The sequence below is a fragment of the Lissotriton vulgaris genome, chromosome 12 (assembly GCF_964263255.1).
Source record: "Lissotriton vulgaris chromosome 12, aLisVul1.2, whole genome shotgun sequence".
In the NCBI taxonomy this organism is placed as follows: Eukaryota; Metazoa; Chordata; class Amphibia; order Caudata; family Salamandridae; genus Lissotriton; species Lissotriton vulgaris.
Genome location: NC_141700.1, coordinates 488,899,578 through 488,920,180, shown reverse-complemented (window position 1 = coordinate 488,920,180; position 20,603 = coordinate 488,899,578). Strand labels below are relative to the sequence as shown.

Genomic DNA, 20,603 nt, shown 5'->3' with positions numbered 1-20,603 from the left:
CCAAGAAAACTGCATTCAAGGACTGGCTGGACAACAACGCACACAACTGCAAGGAACTCTTCAACATCGTGAAAGAGCTCTCCAACCCCAACGCCGGAAACAACGACATCACCCCATCGCAAGACCTCTGCAACTCCCTCGCCTCCTACTTCCACAACAAGATCGCGGACATACACAACAGCTTCAGCATTCAACCGACGGACGCCACGACCGCAGCAACGCCGCCCACCACCACCCTCCGCGCCTGGACTCCTATCAGCACCGAAGACACCGTCCGCATGATGAACTCCATCCACTCCGGATCTCCGACCGACCCCTGCCCTCACCACGTCTTCAACAAGGCCGACGCTGTCATCGCACCCCACCTGCGGGACATCATCAACACCTCCTTCGACACCGCCACCTTCCCGAAGAGCTGGAAACACGCCGAACTCAGCGCTCTACTAAAGAAACCAACAGCGGACCCCACCGAACTCAAAAACTACCGCCCCATCTCGCTCCTCCCGTTTCCAGCCAAAGTCATCGAGAAGACCGTCAACAAACAGCTGGCCGCCCTCCTCGAGACGAATGGATCCCTCGACCCCTCACAGTCTGGCTTCCGAGCCAACCACAGCACCGAGACCGCCCTCATCGCTGCCACCGATGACATCCGAGCCCTGATGGACAACGGAGAAACAGCGGCCCTCATCCTCCTAGACCTCTCAGCGGCATTCAACACTGTCTGCCACCGCACCCTAGTGCAGCGCCTCAGCAACGTCGGAATCCAGGAGAAGGCACTGGAATGGATCGTCTCCTTCCTCGACGGAAGAACACAGAGAGTCCGTCTACCACCGTACAAGTCAGAGGCCACCGAAGTCATCTGCGGCGTCCCTCAAGGATCCTCGCTGAGCCCCACCCTCTTCAATGTCTACATGAGCCCCCTCGCGGCCATCGCATGCCAACACAACCTCAACATCATCTCCTACGCCGACGACACCCAGCTGATCCTCTCCCTGACCAACGACCCCGCCGCCGCCAGAGCCAGCCTTCACGAAGGGATGAAAGATGTAGCCGAGTGGATGACGACCAGCCGTCTGAAACTGAACTCAGACAAGACGGAAGTCCTCATCCTGGGCTCCTCGCCCTCCGCCTGGGACGACTCCTGGTGGCCCCCCGCCCTGGGCACCGCACCCAAACCGACAGACCACGCACGCAACCTGGGCTTCATCCTGGACTCCTCCCTCTCCATGACCAGACAAGTCAACGCCGTCTCCTCGTCGTGCTTCAACATCCTGCGCATGCTACGGAAGATCTTCCGGTGGATCCCCACCGAGACCAGGAAGACGGTCACCCAGGCCCTCGTCACCAGCCGACTGGACTACGGCAACGCCCTCTATGCCGGAACCACCGCCAAGCTCCAGAAGAGACTCCAGCGGATCCAGAACGCCTCAGCCAGACTCATCCTCGACATCCCACGAAACAGCCACATCTCCGGACATCTGAGAGACCTGCATTGGCTCCCCGTCAACAAAAGAATCACCTTCCGTCTCCTCAACCACTCACACAAAGCCCTACACGATCAAGGCCCGAGCTACCTCAACAACCGCATCAACTTCTACGCTCCCAAACGCCACCTCCGATCAGCCAGTCACGCCCTCGCCGCCGTCCCCCGCATCCGAAGAACGACAACAGGAGGAAGGTCCTTCTCCTACCTGGCGGCCAAGACCTGGAACTCCCTCCCGACCGACCTGCGCCTGACCCAAGACCACCTCTCCTTCAGGAAGAAGCTCAAGACCTGGCTGTTCGAGCAGTAACAGCACCCCCCACCCCCCCAAGCGCCTTGAGACCCTCCGGGTAAGTAGTGCGCTCTATAAATGTCTTTGATTGATTGATTGATATTGTAAATATAGAAGAGGTCAGAGTTGACGTAAGGTCGAAGAAAACCTGTTAGAAAATTAACTATAGTGTAATTTAGAATAGAATTGACACAAGGTCGAAGAAATCTTGTTAGTGAATTGTGTATTGTGTAACTCATAGGTGGCGCTAGGTCGAAGAAATTGGGTTGGAGAAATATGGCTATCAGTAACCACAAAACAAAATGTTCTATTTTTAGAAAATGGTGTAGATGCTGTTCTATATGTTTGGGATTATTGATAATATTATTGATAATTTTAGCTATTGTTATTCCTTTCTAAGACAGTTTAACGAAATTAAAACCAAATGTAAGTTTAAGTAAGCCAAATGAGGCAGAAAAAGTTCATGAGATTCATGTGTACAAACCAGAGATGCATCAAGATAAGTCCATCAGTGACTATACAAAAATACATTTTCAAAGTTATTAGAGTATATTAAAACTATGAATGTTGATGATTGCTATGTTTGTGTGAAATTACCAGCGTCAGTGTCAGAAGGGGTGACCTATCACCACTTTCCTCTCACATATGGAGTGACTTGTAGTGTAATTGCAAACTTGTTTTATCAGACTGGGAAACTGGAATATCATTATTCCAATGTGGATGAAATTTTTGCTAAACTAAAATTTGATAGTGCATTGAACAAAAAGAAACCTGCAAAAGAGATGGGAGAGTATTTCTTAGAATTAGATGAACTGACACATGAATATGCTTTTAATAATAATTTGACATGTAAAATGAGAGTTTTGAAGAGAAGACATTCTTGAATATGGTTGAGGAAAGAAGAGTTGCTTACAAACAAAGTGAGAACATAAAACATTCCAAATCTAAATACTGGACATTTAATGATGAGTATCTTGATGGTAAACATGTGAATGTGGCTATAAATATAGATACTCCAATGTTAGGGAAATTTTGTATTAGAAGAGACAATACTATGTATGACAATTATTTTGTGGGTGCGAGTCAATGTAAAGACACCCATAGAATTATAGGGGGTTGGGGATTTAAAGGAGGAAATGATCCTGTTTTTCCAGGAATTTACTTCATCTGTGGGAACAGAGCTTACTATAGATCATTGGTATGGGACCTGTTATGTGGGCTTGGTCTTTCCTAAAAATGTTCATGTAGATAGAGGTCCTAATGGAAAGCATGAGATAGGCAAAGTCTTAAGTCGAAAAAGAAGAGAGAGTGTGATGGAAATAATAGGTGATGTTTTTGGAGCACTGATACCAGCAGTGGGAATTTTGTTTAATGCAAATAGAATCCGAAAATTGTCCACAATAGTTGATCGTTTGTCAACAGACACTGCAGGAGGTTTCCAGATGGTGGATACTGAAATGGTTGCTATGAGAGCTATGGTAATGCAAAATCGACTTGCCCTTGATATAATTTTAGCAAAAGAGGGAGGAGTCGGGGGAGGAGCCACGCCAGCGACCAAGATGGCCGCTTGAGCATCGGCTCCGCCGGCCGCCACATCCTGACTTGCCATCCGGCACATTATCCTGAGCCCCATCCCTACCATCCGGTGGGGGACCAGCGCCTGAGCCACTAGGCGAAATTCCGAACGATTTGGGTGCTCGGATGACTGGAATCCATCGTCTGGAACTTTTGGCCTTTAGGGTGCGCCACCGGGACCCTGCGTGTGGCACTGCCCGCTTCTGAGTTCAACAACAACGGCGAGTGGAACCGGAAGTGCGCGGTGGCACCCGGTCCACGGAAGTCGTGTCATCCCCGAGAGGTCTCCGGGTCCCCACCTCAAACTATTTGACGCAGCGCACCCCCGCCAATACGGAGCAACCCAAGACTGCACCGATTGCCTCTGCGAAACATCGGCTTAGCCTGGTTGGCGGAGTTGGTGCCTGTGCAGAACTTGAAAATGGCGGCGAGGGGGGGACCCCGAAAAGCTACCCCCGAAAACTCCGAGGACTACCAGACTGGTCCAGTCCAATAGACTGGAAAAGTATAATTTCTTCAAGGGCTCCCCGGTGGATGAGAAACGCGCTCAAACGAGTGGCCAGGAGGATGGCTCATCCGGGACGGACCCGACGCTGAAAGACTTGATGGCAGCGATCACCGGGATCCAGTCGTCCCTCGGTAGAATGGACTCCAAATTGGACACAGTGACCATTGAGGTGGGCTTAATCCGAGCTGACCTGAATAAAACCTCGGAAAAGGTCAAATCACTCGAGATCAAAACATCGAGTCTCACGGATGATGTGTCGGACCTCCAGCGAGAGGTGAGAGATCTGAAGGTGTCTCAGACCCAATTTGCCCGTAAGCTGGACGATTACGAAGGACGGGCGAGGCACAATAACGTCCGCATTCTTGGCATACCGGAGAGATTGGAGGGACAGGCTCCGGACCTGTTCGTGGAGGATCTTATCCTGAAACACTTAAAACCCAAGGGCCTCAGTAACTTTTTCACCATGGAAAGGGCCCATAGAGACCCCCTGGCGGACGCCCGAAGACGGGGGCGTCTCCTCGTCCCATGATCGTCCGCATCTTGAACTTTCGGGACCGTGACATTGTCCTGCAGACTGCAAGATCCTCTGGACCTTTGGCATACGAGAATGCTTCCTTGCTTTTTTTCCCTGACTTTACCCAGGCAGTCCAGAAACAACGGCAGGGTTTCATGGATATTAAGAGAAGGCTGCGCGCCTCGGAAATTAAATACTCTATGCTATTAACTGCCCACCTCCGGATAGAACGCGACGGTAAAGCTTGGTTCTTTGACCACCCAGATGCTGCAACGGACTGGTTGGACCGAGTCCAGGGGCCGGACACCGAGGGGGACACACCGATGGACAATGAGTAACAATGATCCCGTGTTGATCGTGTCAGTTGACCATGGTGCAAGGGTGCTGGTTTGATTGGGGTGATCTCTTAACCCCCACTGACATTGCTAATATTTTTGGGGTTTTTCTGCATGAGACAGTGTAGATGGGGGTTTGTATGCCGGTTGGGATGGTGGAGGTTGATGGCCTGTTGTAAGGTCCTCCTCCGTTTTCTACATTTAGATATTGTAGTTCTGGGGAGACAGGCACACTGCTAGTTGGGGATGTGCAAAAGTTGCATGCAGGGTTGCAGGATTGGGGGTCGTGGGGTCGGGTTGGGGGGGTTTTTGTTTATTGATTTGTGTTTTGTTTATGACCAGTGCTTGCAATGGATGTCACTGAATGTTTCGGAATTTTCAGGGGACGAATATGGCTTCAGCTAGATTGGGCTTGGGTGTGTCCGTTCTCAGTTGGAATGTGAATGGCTTGGGAGACAAGATCAAGCGCGCTATGGTGGAGCAGCTGATCAGGCGCCGGTCACCGGATGTGGTCTTACTTCAGGAGAATCATCTTATGGGAAAGAGATGTATGGCGCTACACAGAGGAGGGTATAAACTGGTTGCTCATGCCGGTTTTACCTCAGGCTCTAGAGGGGTGGGGGTACTAGTAAAAAATTCCTTTCCGCTCACCATACAAGCAACCTGGTGTGATAACCGCGGCCGATACGTCGGCATCTCAGGGCTCTGGGAGGGCAGAACAATCACGTTCCTCTCTGTGTATGTCCCCCCCCGCACTGCAGACAGACCTTTCGTGATCTGAGCAGGGTGTTCTTACCCCTCCCGTGTGTTACTGCCCTCTAGCAAATGGTTGTCGGATTTTGTGTCTCGAACAGGTATGGTTGACGGCAGCGCACCACTCTTTCTCCAGAATTGATTATGTATTACTGCCTGCGTCGCAGACGATGTTTGTTCAGGAAGTACGTCATTTGGCCAGGGGAGTGTCTGATCACTCTCCGATTTGGCTGCAGTTGAAAGTTGGACCGGGAATTGCGGCTAGGGTTGCCCCAATTAGCGCTTGGCGGTTGAAGGACCCCGCTACCAAAAAAGAGCTGCTGTGAGCCCTTGATAGCTACTTCTGCGAGAACGCAGGGTCAGTTAATTCTGATTGCTCTCTCTGGGAGGCCTACAAAACTGTAGTCAGGGGGGAGGCTCTCTCCCTAATCTCTGGGGAGAAGAAGAAGAGTAGGGCGGAAATCGACAGGATTGAGGCTGAGCTATCGGCCGCTGAGAGAGAGGTCTCCAGAACTGCAGACCCCGGGGAGGTCCACGGCCTCGGTCTCCTTCAGGATGAGTACAAACTCTTGGCGCGAGATGGGGCGAGGGAACAACACGCTAACACCCAAAGCAGAATTTACGAGCACGGAGATAAGGCTGGGAAACTTATCGCGTGGTTGGAAAAGGGCGACTGGGGGTTGCGTCTCGTCCCGGAGCTGCAGATTGCGGGCTCGGTGGTCACGACGGACCCACAGCTCATAGTGGACGAGTTCTCTCATTATTATGAGGAGGTCTATACCTCGGTGGGGGATGCACACGGTGGAAGAGAATGCGGAGGTCATCCGAGACATCCCGATGCCTGTTTTACCGACCGAGAACAGGGAATTTATGGATTCTGTCATAACAAACGACAAGGTCGAGATGGCTATCCGGGGGGGTACACTCCGGGAAAGCCTCGGGCCCGAACGGTATTCCCGTTGAACTTTATAAACTTCATGCTGACCGCTTGGCTCCGTTCATGAAGGCAATGTATTTTGAGAGCAGGGAAAATGGCCTCACTTGGACAGCTCCTCCTACCGCCCAATTTCTTTCTTAAATGCGGAGCCTAAGATCCTGCCCAAGTTGCTCGCGAATCGGCTGGTGCAAATCATAACTAAGCTGGTTCAACCAGACCAGTCTGGTTTCATGCCACGCCGCAACACCGCTCTTAATCTTCGTAGACTTCACGGGGTGGTGGCGGGCTCGCATTCATGAGCCAGGGTGCTTTTGTCGTTGGACGCCACTATGGCGTTCCACAGAGTGGAATGGTCTTATCTATTTGCCGTGATTTTCAGCTCGGGAGGGGCACCTGGCAGGGATGTCCCCTCTCGCCACTTTTGTTTGCCCTGGCCTTGGAATCGCTCGCGGCTTGGGTGCGCTGGGATAGATCGATCAAAGGGTTACGTTGGACTCCGGAGTGGGAGGACAAAATTTCGCTATACGCGGATGATATCCTTATGTACTTGACCTCCCCCCGGCAGTCCCTCATCGTTTTCATGGATATTTTGGCGATCTACGGGAGATATTCGGGGTTTGCCATTAATTGGAAGAAGTCAGTCCTATTTGTGTTGAGCGGTGACCCCCCTAGATTGCCAGAGAGTTGTCCGGTAAAGGTAGAACTGGTGGGTTTCCGCTACCTCAGAGTTTACATTTCTCGTGATCCTAAAATGCGTTTTTAGGCTAATTTGGCTCCCTCCCTGGCCAGACTTCGCCGGGATATTGCAAAATGGAAGGAACTGCCGCTCTCCCTACTGGATCGGGCGGTTCTATTTAAAATGATGGCGCTACCACGGTTTTTATATGCATTGCAGAACTTTTTCGATCCCGTGCCACCCTTATATTTTAACGAGATAGAATCTCTACAGCGTCGGCTTCTTTGGATCTAAACTGATGTTACCCTGGTATGACGGTGGGATCGGACTGCCCAGTTTTAGGAAATACTACTGGGCCTCCCAGCTGGCACCAATCAATCATGCGATCTATGGCTCCCTGGCCGACCCCGGGTTCGCCATGGATCGTGGCCAGTCGCCGGGTGGTGAGTATACCCGGATATTGTACGCCAGGCGAGGCAGGTTTCCTTTGTTGGGTCCAGTGTCGGCTTCGGCGTGGGCGTGGCATGATGCCAAACATGCTCTTAAATGTGAGGGTAAGATAACTATGGCCACGCTACTATGGAACTCTGAAGCCCTGGGTAGCCTGTGGAAGTTGAAGGGTTTCAATCGTTGGGACTTGATCAGTATCTCCCACGTCCGAGATATATGGGGCAAGAATGGGATATTGACTTTTGAGGAATTGCAGTCTGGATACCAACTGAATGAGAGCGAGTGATACCGCTATTTGCAAATTAAGCATGCACTGGCGGCGGCTGTCCCTTGCGATGTGACGCTACCGGAGGCCACCCCGCTGGAGGATCGAATCCTGGATGGGCATCTTCCCACCAGGGCGATCTCTCTGGTTTACAAGAAACTGGTCAACCACACTGGAGATCCCCTGGTGAAAGTCCGGGAGCAATGGGTCGCTGATGGCCTGGTCTTGGATAATGAGGACTGGGTGGAGGCTGTGTCCTCCCCTCGGGAGGTGGCGATCTCCATGAGACTTCGGTTGGTGCAGCTTAGGATCCTCCACCGGTCTTACACCACGGGCCCAGGGCTGTGCCGCATGGGGCTCGCCTCAAATGCAGGTTGTCGAAGGGGTTGCGGTATGACTGGTACCTCTATGCACATTTTGTGGGAGTGCCAAGAAATCCATAACTATTGGACCAAGATTCACGAGAAAATGAGTGAGGTGTGGGGTGTACAGATTGTGCTAGAGGCACGCCGCTGTTTGCTTAATGTATGGGAGCCGTCCGACCTCACAAGTCACGGCAAGCTTTGAGTAACGCTTGCCTGTATGATTGTTAAGCGAAACATCGCACAACTATGGGGTGCTTGCCGAGCCCCCCAGATTGGGAAGTGGATGGATGACCTTGATTGGTGTATGTTTCGGGAGAGAGCTGTTTACGTGGCCAGAGGGAGACCCCGCAAATGGGGGAAGATATGGCATGTCTGGAATGCTTACCGAGGAGATATCTGCACACCGCCAGAAACTGATCCAATAAGTGAGGACATTGGGGCACCATGAGCCCAGCTTTGCTACTCCTGCATGATTCTGTACTTCTGGAGCCCACATTCGTCGATACTGTATTGCAGAGGTCCATGGCACGATGGCCTTGTTATTTGTATTTATTATTTATGTTTAATAAAAACAATTTTTTTTAAAAAAGAGGGAGGAGTCTGTGGAATATTGAAAGTGCAACATTATTGTACTTATGTTCCAGATAAAAGTAAAAATATTGAGAGGTATATTACAAATATTACAGATTTACATAGAGAGATTGAACCACAGCAGGTTGAAGGTGTTCTCGAAAAGTTAGGTGGAAGTTTTACAGCAGTTAAGCATTGGTTCCAAGAAATAGGTAGTTCAATTATAGGTAAAATACTAATTCCAATAACAATTATAGGGATAGTGATTTTCCTAATAAGATTAGGCTGTATATACAAAGGTAGGAGAGATTTTAGAAAGGCAATAAAGAAGACAATTCAAGAACGAAATGCAAGGGAAAGAGAAAAGAATGAAATAGAAATGGAAGAAATTAGAGAGAAGATTTTTAAAGAAACAAAGGAGAAAGTTACTAGGGTATAGATTATACTAATATGAAGAATTCGAAACATGTTCTGCTAAATTTTTAAAAATGTTGAGAGATGTTTGGTGATAGAATCACCAGATGAGGAAATTGATGGAGCGAGGTGGCAAAACAAAATGTTGTGTACCTCTCGTGAAATCAATGTTCCATAACGTTAACATTTATTAATGATGTGTTGTGGTGAAATAATCAACCATAGTATAAGAATGCACACAGATATACACGTGGGAATACTAATTTTGCCTGCATGAAGCAATATAATTAGCTAATTTGTATTGTTATTGTGATGTGAACTAATGCACAGCTTAAATATAAACAAACGCAGCATGGATGTGCTTATTGTACACGTTTTTGTGTTAGAAAGTCGTTGGATATGTAAGTATGAAACGCATTTATGTGGCTTACCTGCTAGGTAATAACTAATGGGGAACCGTTAGTATGGTGGGAGGTGAACAGAAGGGCTTTAGTTCCATATTTAACATGAATTTGTGTTTGTTTCTATGATAGTTCCAAAAGTGGCCTCTGAGGCCTAGTAAAAACATGTATGCTCTGGTAAACTGCGAGCAAATGCTGGACTGCGCAGGCGCGCCCAAAGCCTGCAAGTGAGAGTGAACTGCCTGTGCTCGGACGGAAGTTCAAGGCTAAAATGCCCTGGAAATCAGGATGATTGCCAAACATGGACATTCGAGTGTTCTGAATGTGAGAAAAAGTGATGAAGTGACAAGTCGAGGATGTGACTAGGCCAGAGACTGTTTAAAACAAAGCCTCTTTATTAATTTGCTGATTCACCATGAACATGATGCTGTAATGATCAGGAAATGCTCATCTACCCCAAATTTGTCCAATCAGAACCTGAGTTGGTGATGTTAGACACTTTTTAGATAGATTAAGTTAGGAAATTAGTGTATAAAAACCCCTGATTTTGCTTAGAGGGAGTCGCTCCTTTCGATTTCATCTCGAAGTGCTGTCGGATTGCAGATCGATTTCCTGGATGTAAGAATCTTTGTTCCATTTCTTGTTTTCTTTGCAGGACTGAAGGATTAGATGAGGGCGTTAGTTAGGGATGTTAGGAGAGAATGAATTTGGAACTAGCTGTTCTTTGCTAAACTTTACTTAATTCTGAATAAAATGTCTATTTCCGAGCCCTAAAATAAAATGATCATTCTGAAATAAAGTTTAAGATTTTTACTGAATAAAGAATTAATTAAATGCCTAAATGTCAGACATACTAAAAGTTTGCTTTAATAAAAATTAGGAAAATTGAAGATTAAAAGCTAGTCTTGTAATTTTTCCTACGCCTATGTTTCTTTCTAGTAGATCCATTGCCACTATGGTGGTGTGTCTGAATAAAATGTATGTTTGTTAAAACCATGGTAAATCGTTTGAACTATAGGTATAAATAAAAACTAGTTAAATAGGTTTAGACACTCAGCCAATGTTACAGCATTTCTCCTTTGTGTTTCACCAATCCCTGAAGTCGAGTTAAATGAACAGAGAAAGTGTGCAGTGTTATGGGACCCACTGGTGAATGAATGCGTGTTTAGTGGTTTCAGGGAAATGGCGATGCTGATTTAGAAATTATTTTTGGAGTCCGCTGTAGCAAATTTTCACCTATCTGGTGGGACCCTTGTCCTACCCTAGTTACCGGATGAGGGGGATAAAACAAAAAACAATGGGTAGGCCCTTATTGATTCATTCTCGTTGGGTGTGTCTTTGAGGTGACTTAAAAGAAAATGCACAGTTCTAGCGTCCCTAAAGTTTAGGACCACAAAATCCCCTTCAACAGACATGGCCATATGACCCAACCAATTAACCCGCCTGGCCATAATGATATGATCAAACCAGTTTATTTGAGAAGAAATTTTACCAAGGCACCAGTGGACTAATTTGTTAATTAGGCTTTGACAGCTTTCTTGACAACAGGGAGAGAGATGGGGAAGTCCCGTCCAGATCAATGTATAAGGGGTGCAGTGCAATTAGTTGGTACATTTTGTATGTCTTTTGCACCCACCCTTCTAGGAGATCTATGTGCTGGAGCATTACTACTAGGGTTTTCTTGATCGGAACTACCCCCATAATACAGTTCATATCTCAACCGGTAAGGGGCCCCCTGTCCCAGGTTATGAATATTCCTCTGTGATACGAGTTCCCAGGGAGTCGAAACTGGGGGCTCATCATTTTGGACCTCTCGAAGGGGGTCACCCTTACTTTGAGTTTGTATAGTATTATTTGGGTGTGGCCTAATAGGGATGATGCTATCTGTACTACTAACTGTCCTGATTGGTTGGTTGACCTTGTCCCTCTGCAATTTGTCTATGTTGTTTGCTAAGTTCTTACTTAAATCCTGCAACACACAGGAAAGCTGTTCTTCGATGTGAGTTAATCGACCCACAATAGGGGCCAACACATCTAATACAATTTTATTAATTTTATCAATAGAAATATCTGAACTTTCAAGTGTTGCCACTCCTCCTGCCCCCTTCCCTTCGTGTTCTACTTGCCATGGAAATTGAATAGTCTTGTCTGGTTCTCTACCTTTGGGTGGCTGACCCTTTAATTTAAGATCAGCCCCTGCCATCTTTAGTTGTTTCCTCTTTCCTCACACTAATTTCAAAGGTCCATTACTATCCAAAGTTGGGTTGATGACCTGCTTGTTTCCATCATGTGTGGCACCTGGTCTAGCCTGGTTCACAATTTTAACGCTAGGCGAAAGGGGTACTTGAGTTCTGAGCTCAATGTCGGTCTCAATGCCAAAGTAAATGGTAGCAGAGGGAGGTGAGGCGGGGGGAGGGGCTAGCAAGAGTCTTCGCTCTGCCTGCTCTATTTCTTTGTGAATGCCTCCCACTGCTTTTTGAGGAAAGTCATCCAGTGTAGTGTCACTGGATTTTATGGTAGGCGTTGTTTTTCGTTTCCTCATAGTTTACTAATGCAGCCCGGTCTCCAGGTAGAGATTGGCCCACAAAAATCAAGAAAACCACAGTAAAATATCCTAGAGGAGTTAATGTTTTTACCTTCTGAATGCTTCATAAAGCTGGTGGGGTCTAAAACCAAGAGTATAGACCCAGCCCAGCCTCTTTTGGGCTCCAATGGGTGTGGATGGGCCCGCCCTTCACCCAGGTGTGCCCGCGCGTGTCCCGTGTTGCAGGAGCTTATTGCTGGCTTTATGCTCCTCCTGGCATGGGCAGAGTGTCACTAGCAGCAAGGGGGCCACGGGGGATGTAGTCCATGCCCCAGCTCCCCACACATCACAGACAGAAAAAAGAAGCATATCCGGCGCCACAGGAGCTCTCCATTGGCTTTATGCGCCTCTTGGCATAGGGCAGAGTATAACTAGCAACAAGGAAGCCTGGGGGATGTAGTCCTTGTCCCAGCTCCCCACATGTCACAGGCAGAGAAAATAAGTGCTCCCCATGCAGCTGGGGCTCTCCGTTGGCTTTATGTGCCTCCTGGTGCCAGGCAGAGTGCCACTAGCAGCAAGGGAGCCTGTGGGAAGTAGTCCGTGCCCCAGAGCCCTACACCTCACAGGCAGAAAAAAGAAGCATGCAAATATATATACATATATAACAAGCAGTCACTCTGCCCTGCTCCTTAGTGGTCACCAGGCACAGTACATGTGTTCCTTCAGAACCCTCACCCAAATATTAAGCATGTGTCATGCTTCATCATTGGCACCTCACCTGGAGAGCAACTCGCCACCAGGTGGGCTCACCCTTGCAGTGCGGGGGAGCACTTTGATATTCCCTATGTTCTAAATGAAATCTTAGGACAGAAAATGTAAAAAATATCTCCTGGGAACCCTACCCCGATTCTTTAATAAGAGGGGCCCTGTGATATAGTTAAAAACATAACATGACACAAATAGGCATTTACTGAGCCAGTGTGTCTATTCTAAGGTGACCTGCTTCGTTAGCTTCACTGGATGTGCAGATTTCATCAGGACCTCTAAGACCATTGTACCTCTAACCTATACTGAGCAGGAGTTAAGCATCAGCACGCATTCTATGCAAGATCAAGAGATAGTCACCCAACCCTACTATACAAGGTGAGTTTGATTGAAAACTGGAGATTATCCACTTCAAGAGCCATGGCAACAGAGATTATTCAGGTCTCTTGGGAGAAAATGTGGGGGTTTGTTAGGATCAAATGTCACACATGCACCAATGCTGAGAGGGGACTTCCCAACCTACCTTTGTGAACTGAGACTAGTGCAAAAGGATTGACATTCTTACATGAAGTTGCAGTTCCATTGGTCGTTACTAGATGTCCCTCACAAATCAAATGCAAACGCAGTGATATTTTTTTATGAAAGTGCAGATCCACAAGTCGTTACTAGTTGTCCCTCTCAAGTCAAATGCAAAAGCACTGACATTCTTTCATGAGGCTGTTTGTTTTTAGGGGCCAGGTTTACTAAGTGCTTTGCTTTTGCATGACGCAAGTTGTCGCAAAGCAACATAAGTCCTTTAGTGGGATTTACTAAATCACGCCAAGCCACCTTACAGGGCTCTGGTAGGTTTAGTAAATCAAAGTAGTGCAAGGCGGCTCATAATAGTAGCTCCATACACCAAACTCCCCAATAAATATCCAAATACACACAAGAGGAGTAGGAGTAAGGAGAAACAAACGACTGGTATAATTAGTGGCACATGCTTTGTTTATGAAAACTGCCCTCACCCACAAATTTTGGCATGCTTCATCATAGGGCTCGCTAACGACACTCTTGCGTAAACTAATGCATGGGGTGGAGCAATAGAAAGGGGGAAGAATACACAAAGTTAAAGTAATAGGGATCTGAAAAGAATTGTGGTGTTTGTTTGATGGTGCTTATCTGTGCCATTTTGCGGACAGGAGCCTGACTCTTCAGATCAACAGTTTTAGCTGTCAAGTGCTCACATCAGTTTCCTCAAAGTGTGCCAATATTTGATGTGTACACTGAGGTGTACAGTCAAAATATCGAGTTTTTTTATTTCGAATTACATTAATATCGATTCAGAAATATAGAATGGACAAAATATCAAATGGACAGAATATAGACAACAAAAATATCGAATTAGAGGTAAGTAAGTTAATATCAATTTTTTAAAGTGTTTTTTATGTTACTATATGTGTGAAAAGTGTATATTTATTTAATGATTTATTTTAATTAATTAATTTTATGGTACTTCATTTTTGCGTAATATATATCAGTAGCGGGTTGTGGGTTTATAGGGGAATAGGGTGGGAAGTAATTTAATTATAATTAATTAAATATGTTATTTATTTATTGGTATTTATTTTGAATAGATTGTTAATTAATTAGTAATTAATTAAAATGTAATTGGTAATTCATTTTAATTAATTGATTAATTGATAATCATGTTAATTATATTAATTTATTTTCTGTAGCGGGTTGTGGGTTTATAGGGGAATAGGCTGGGAAGTAATTTAATTATAATTAATTAAACATGTTAATTTATTTATTGATATTAATTTTTAATAAATTGTTAATTAAATGTAAATGTAAATGTACATGTATTTATATAGCGCAAATCGCCCACATCGCAGGCATCTATGCGCTTGCTTAGGGAGCCCGTCCTGGTATTCCCCTGTGAGATACCCCGGCAAGGTATCCACAAAGTGAAAGCCAGGCATCCCGCCGCGAGGGGCCGTTGTGGAGATTAAGCAAGCTATTGCCCAGAGTCGCAGAGTGTGAACCCGTGAGTCGAGTAGGCACCAGAGCGAGAATTATCGAGTCCGTGGAATTATTGAGCCCAACCCCCGTCGGGCGGGGAATTGAACCCTGGTCCAGGGCCGATCTCAGCTTCCGGGTCTGCCGCCTCTAACCCCGGAGCCACACTTCTCCACTATTAATTGGTAAATAATTAAAATTAAATTGGTAATTATTTTTAGTTAGTTGGTTAATTGATAATTATGTTAATTATATTAATTTATTTTCTGTCGCGGGTTGGGAGTTTATAAGGGAATAGGGTGGGAAGTAATTTAATTAAAATGTATTAAATATGTTAATTTATTTATTGGTATTTATTTTGAATTAATTTTGAATTCATTATTAATTGGTAATTTATTAAAATGTAATTGGTAATTAATTTTAATTAATTGATTAATTGGTAATTAATTAAAATAAAATTGGTAATTCTTTGGTAATTAATTAATAATTGGTAAGCAAATAAAATATAATTGGTAATTAATTTTAAATAATTGATTAAATGTTAATCATGTTAATTGTATTCATTTATTTTCAGTAGTGGATTGTGGGTTTATAGGGGTATAGGGTGGAAAGTAATTTAATTATAAATAATTACATTTTAAATGTATTTATTGGTTATTTTTGTTGAAATATTTAATTGATTATAAAAAACTAATAGGTATTTTAAAAAAACTTAAAATGGTATTAATATTTAATTAATTTTCATTCATATATGAAGTATATACCTTCCCTACTGTTGCACTCTCTGGAGTGGGAATAGTAATTTTTACCCCTATGCTATCCAACGCTTTCCCTACTGTTGCACTTATTGGAGTGGGAATAGTAATTTTTATCCCTACCCTATCTAATGCTTTCCCTACTGTTGCACTCTCTGGAGTGGGAATAGTAATTTTTACCCTCTCGCTAGCTAGCGTTTTCCCTACTGTTGCACTCACTGGAGTGGGAATAGTAATTTTTATGCCTACGCTATCCAACGTTTTCCCCACTGTTGCACTCTGTGGAGTGGGAATAGTAATTGTTATCCCTACGCTATCCAACGCTTTCCCTACTGTTGCACTCTCTGGAGTGGGAATAGTAATTTTTACCCCTACGCTATCCAACGCTTTCCCTACTGTTGCACTCTCTGGAGTGGGAATAGTAATTTTTACCCCTACGCTGTCCAGCGCTTTTCCTACTGTTGCAATCTCTGGAGTGGGAATAGTAATGTTTACTGCTACGCTATCCAATGTTTTTTCTACTGTTGCACTCACTGGAGTGGTAATACTAAATTTAACCCTCTCTCTATCCTATGGTAAATATATTGTATATTTTAATATTAATACTATATATATATATATATATATATATATATATATATATATATATATATATATATATATATATATATATAAATTATTTAAAAAAATGTATATTAATTATCTATTAGTTTTAATGTTATTTAAGTATTTTAAGTATTTTTAAGTTAGTTATATTCATTATTTTATTAATTTTAAATTACTTTTAACTATTTCAAAAATTCGATATTTTGACTATCTATATTTTGTACATCGATATTTTTGATTCAATATTTTTGTACTTACCTGTTTGGAGACAGGAAGTTGATATTTTGGCATTCTATATTTTTAACTCGATATTTTTGTATATCGATATTTTTGACATCGATATTGTGTCAGTGATCCGTACATTGATGTCAAGATTGTTTTTTGTGCATCAAGAATTATTTGCCTATACAGCTCATGGCCTAATAAGGAATACGAGGATTTACTTTGAATAAAGTTCACCAGATTTTTTGTCTTTTTTCAGCTCCATATGAGCAAGATAGTGAGGCTACTGGCAAAGGTATCCCTCTATAAGGTGTCTTCCCCTTCAGCAGACACAAGTTCCAAGTCACTCTTCTCTAGTTAGCTCTAAAGTAAGAAAGTGTTTTTAGTGGGTAAGCAGTTGCCAGTTTTTATCAGAAAAGTTCATAGATGTCTCTTTTACACTTTGTAATGAATATTTAGAAGAGGAATCATTATTACAGTAAGAGCCACTCCTGTTTTCAGGCCCATCTTCTGCCATTCTCCCACGCCACAGCCTGATTCCTCAATCTGTTCTGGTTTCACTCCCAATTCCTTCCACCGCCACATATTTCATAGATAAAAGGCAGGTTGGTCCGCTGTCCATGGTGATACCTTTTAAGGACAGTGTAGTTGCCATTGTGTAGGCAATAGGGACAGTAGATGAGGTTGAAAATATAATATTAGCAATCGCAGCTAATGATGAGGGGTTTGCAGGACCCAGGTATCCAAGGCAATATGTTTCCATGGGTATCATATTCTCAGAGTTTAGAACAGCAGTGCCTCCAGTATGCTTGCCCTTGTGCTGCTAATCACCACCACTGACTGCCTGCCCTAGCAATCCCACTAATCTGAGATAAGCTTCAGGCGGGGTCAACACCTTGGAGATTCCGTTCACTTGAGCAGTTTGGGCAGGCTCCAAACTTGTTCCTTTAGTAAAAAAAGTATAAAGGTTATCTAGAACTTGGAGAGTATCCCTGTGAGATCCTGAAAAGCCAAATTAAATACCAGTGTAAGCTGAACAAGACTTCTATTAGTGCCCCAAAAGTGCACTCAATATCTCTCTCAGTGGCTTCCTTAGTTACCCTCTCGGCTTGTGATGTGATGACTCCGCTCTGAGAAAAGAGTTTATGAAACCTAATTGCAGTATTAGAGCTTCACCCGCCCTTTCTCCTTCAGAAGCGAGTTTTTTCTGACCACAGTAAATTCGCACAGCCAGTACTCTTTACTTCACTGAGTATTAGACTTGTCCTAAATATCTCCCTGTTTGGCTGATTCGAGGTCCCAGAACTGGTAATGGTGTCCCCTCGAGCTCTTGGGCCTCCCGGCAGTTCACCACCTTTCAGAAGGGCGTCCTGGCGATACACTGTAACATGCCTGGTGAGAAGAGAAGAGTAGGCACCATGACAAACACAACAGGGGCAGTGCGCCAAGCCTGTACAGGCAAAGAAGTGGGGGCTACAACATCTGCTGTCCGACTCCTCAGACATCACTGCTGTGAATGTCATTCTCCTCCAATGCACGCTGTACAGCATCTACTTTATGTATGAAAATGTTTGATGCTATAAAGAAAGTATGAGAGAGGTAGGAGATAAGCCAATGGTAGCACCTTAACTTGTGAATTTCATGTATTATTAGGTTTTGTGCAAGTGTAACTATTGAGATCCATCTCAAGCTTAACTCCCCTTAAACCTCATTTGTTTTAAGGATGTTTGTTGTTATTTTTTTATTATAGGGGTATGGCTTTTATAACGGTAGGGGTAAGGATAATTTAAGAAAATGTTTTGCTTATATAGATGTTCACAAATTTCACGTAGCATTATTGGGCTCTATTTCTTTTCCACGTTTAATGATGGTGAACATCCTATTGAGTGATACATCTTTTAAGAAGCTGACGGAGACTGCTATGATATGTTTTAGTCCATGTTGGCACAACTCTGTTAAGATCTACCTTGAAGCTATTTTTGGCATAAGTTTGCTTACAATAGTGTAACTTTCACCCTGAGATCCAACATAACTTGTGGCTTTTGTGTATGTAGTAGGAATGACAGCTAGACCGCCTATAGTAAGTACCTGAGTAGGTCAGATTTGTTCAGCCATCATGAACTGTGGCCTTCACTCACACCGGAGTGCAGATTTACTAATATTTGGTGCAATGCAGCGCAGCAACCAAAGTCGTTGTATCAATGGAAAGACAAAAATAGCACGGATCTACAAAAGTACGGCACTGTTTTTCTCTACCCCAGCACTGGTGCACTTTCGGATGCAGTGACCAATGAGACACGCTTGCACCATAGTGCAAGGGTATGGGCTTTCTGTCAAACAGGTTTTATGTTGGAAGGGGACCCTTGCAATACAACTATGCTTTAAAACTTTTCACATTTTGTATGTATGCCGCAGTCCTCCCAGTCTCATCATCACTGAGCCTGAGCCCTAGAAAATTGGACGCCGTAGACCTCACTGATCTGCAATGAGTGGATCCGAGCTGTTGGACATGCTGAATCAAAGCAGAGCAGATGTGTGTGAACATCAGTTCCTCACTGTAAGGAGGTATGGGCAGTGGCTGATGGGGTTAAAAGCATCTAAACCTGGTATTCCCCTACCTCACTTAAAGTCTATTTTCAGGTTAAAGAACAGCCTTTGAGAAAGCAAAGTTGTTTTTCAAAATAGATCTTCAACCCTTTCCTCAACCTTTCGAAGAAGAGCAGTTTTTGGTGTAGTCCTACCTTGGTCACCAATAGTGGGCCAACCACGTTGGTGGTGTACAGATGCATCAAGTCCTCGGCATCCACGGTCTCAAGGGTGCTTGGAGGCATGATCCCGGCATTGTTGATAAGCACATTTAGACCAGCTCCTTTCAGGTGTGCCTCTACTTCCTTTGCGGCTTTGTTGACACTTGTAGGGTCAGTAGCTTCTAAAAAAAAGAGAGCATGAAATCAGTAAAACTAGGCACCCATAAATAGTGTATTCCGACCAAAATGGTGACATCAAGTATAAGTCTGTTTTTCTCCTGAGCAATGAGCCATACAGTTCCACGAGGTGCTGAATGGGTTGAAATTAGTTTTACTTATCCATAAAGTAAAATATTTAATAAAAGTGCCATGAGAAACTTTCTATGCAAGCATTGGTTTTTGTTTTGGCAGGCTTTTCCCATTAGACAGGGTAGACCATATTCAGAATGATTGCTCTTTTAGAATGCAATTTGCCATTATAGATGTTTCAATATTTCATGTATTTTATGGAAGCAACAGGTAGTGCTAATAAACAATTACAATCTCATTGCAGATGCCTTGAACACCTCAAGCAATCATAATTTCTATCTGATCAAGTCATATATAGTCAACTTATAATATGGTGCTTGAAACTATTAAGGTTCAGATTAATAACATAGACATCTAGACGAAAATATAACAACATGAAGGCATACATGGCTGGGGCCCTGATGCAAGTATATAGGAATGAGATTGGGAAGATGACACAGATTACACTAATTATTGACATTAAAGTACAGTTTCCAAGGGGGCGCTAGAGGGCGCCAGGAAAGATGGCCGCACATATGTGAGGCTCTGCCGAGACCGTTATAAATCCTTTATTTATCCTTAACATCCTGCCGCTCCAACTACCCAGCCCGACGGTAATCTTCAGCTGAAGTGAAACGGCGAGCAGTGAAGCGCCTCTCCACCGCCGAAAGTGACGCCGGACCTGTTTTACTGGGGGTGCGGTGCTCAGCTGGGGCCGGCTCAGGAGGTGTGCGGTCCTGTGGTTCGCAGCCGGCGGCTGCCTCGTTGCCCTGCGGTGATCTCCCTGGATCGAGGAGGCGGACGAGGAGACTGTGGCGAGAACCGGAGGCGGAGTGGGCTGGTCCTGACGAGGCGGGGGAGAACAGAGATCCCGTGGCCTGGAGCTCGGCCCTGCTTGGTGCGGTGAGTGAGGCGGGGCGCTACGCGAGCCCGGGGTTGCGGAGGTGACACTGGGCCGCACTAGGCCGCGCCGAGCGAGCTGTGCTGGGCGGGGAGGCGGGCGGGACACCTGCACCGGCAGAGAGGCAATACGAGGGGTGCTTGGACGACTGCACACCCGAGGGGGATCGCTGCCCACGTTGCAGAGTGCCGGCTGGGCTGCTGCAGGGGCCGTGAGGGAGGCCCGGACCTGAGTAGAAAGTCACTTTGTTTCCGTG

General features: G+C 45.1%; 1 protein-coding gene across 1 annotated transcript in view; it reads right to left on the bottom strand.

Moving 5' to 3' along the window:
- The window catches only part of LOC147676821 (uncharacterized), a 318,542-nt gene that overhangs the window by 218,574 nt on the left and 79,365 nt on the right, over positions 1-20,603 (bottom strand). The window contains exon 3 of the mRNA XM_086945235.1: positions 19,153-19,340. Within this exon, the coding sequence (XP_086801361.1) occupies positions 19,153-19,340 (188 nt within the window). The remainder of the gene's footprint in view (positions 1-19,152; positions 19,341-20,603) is intronic.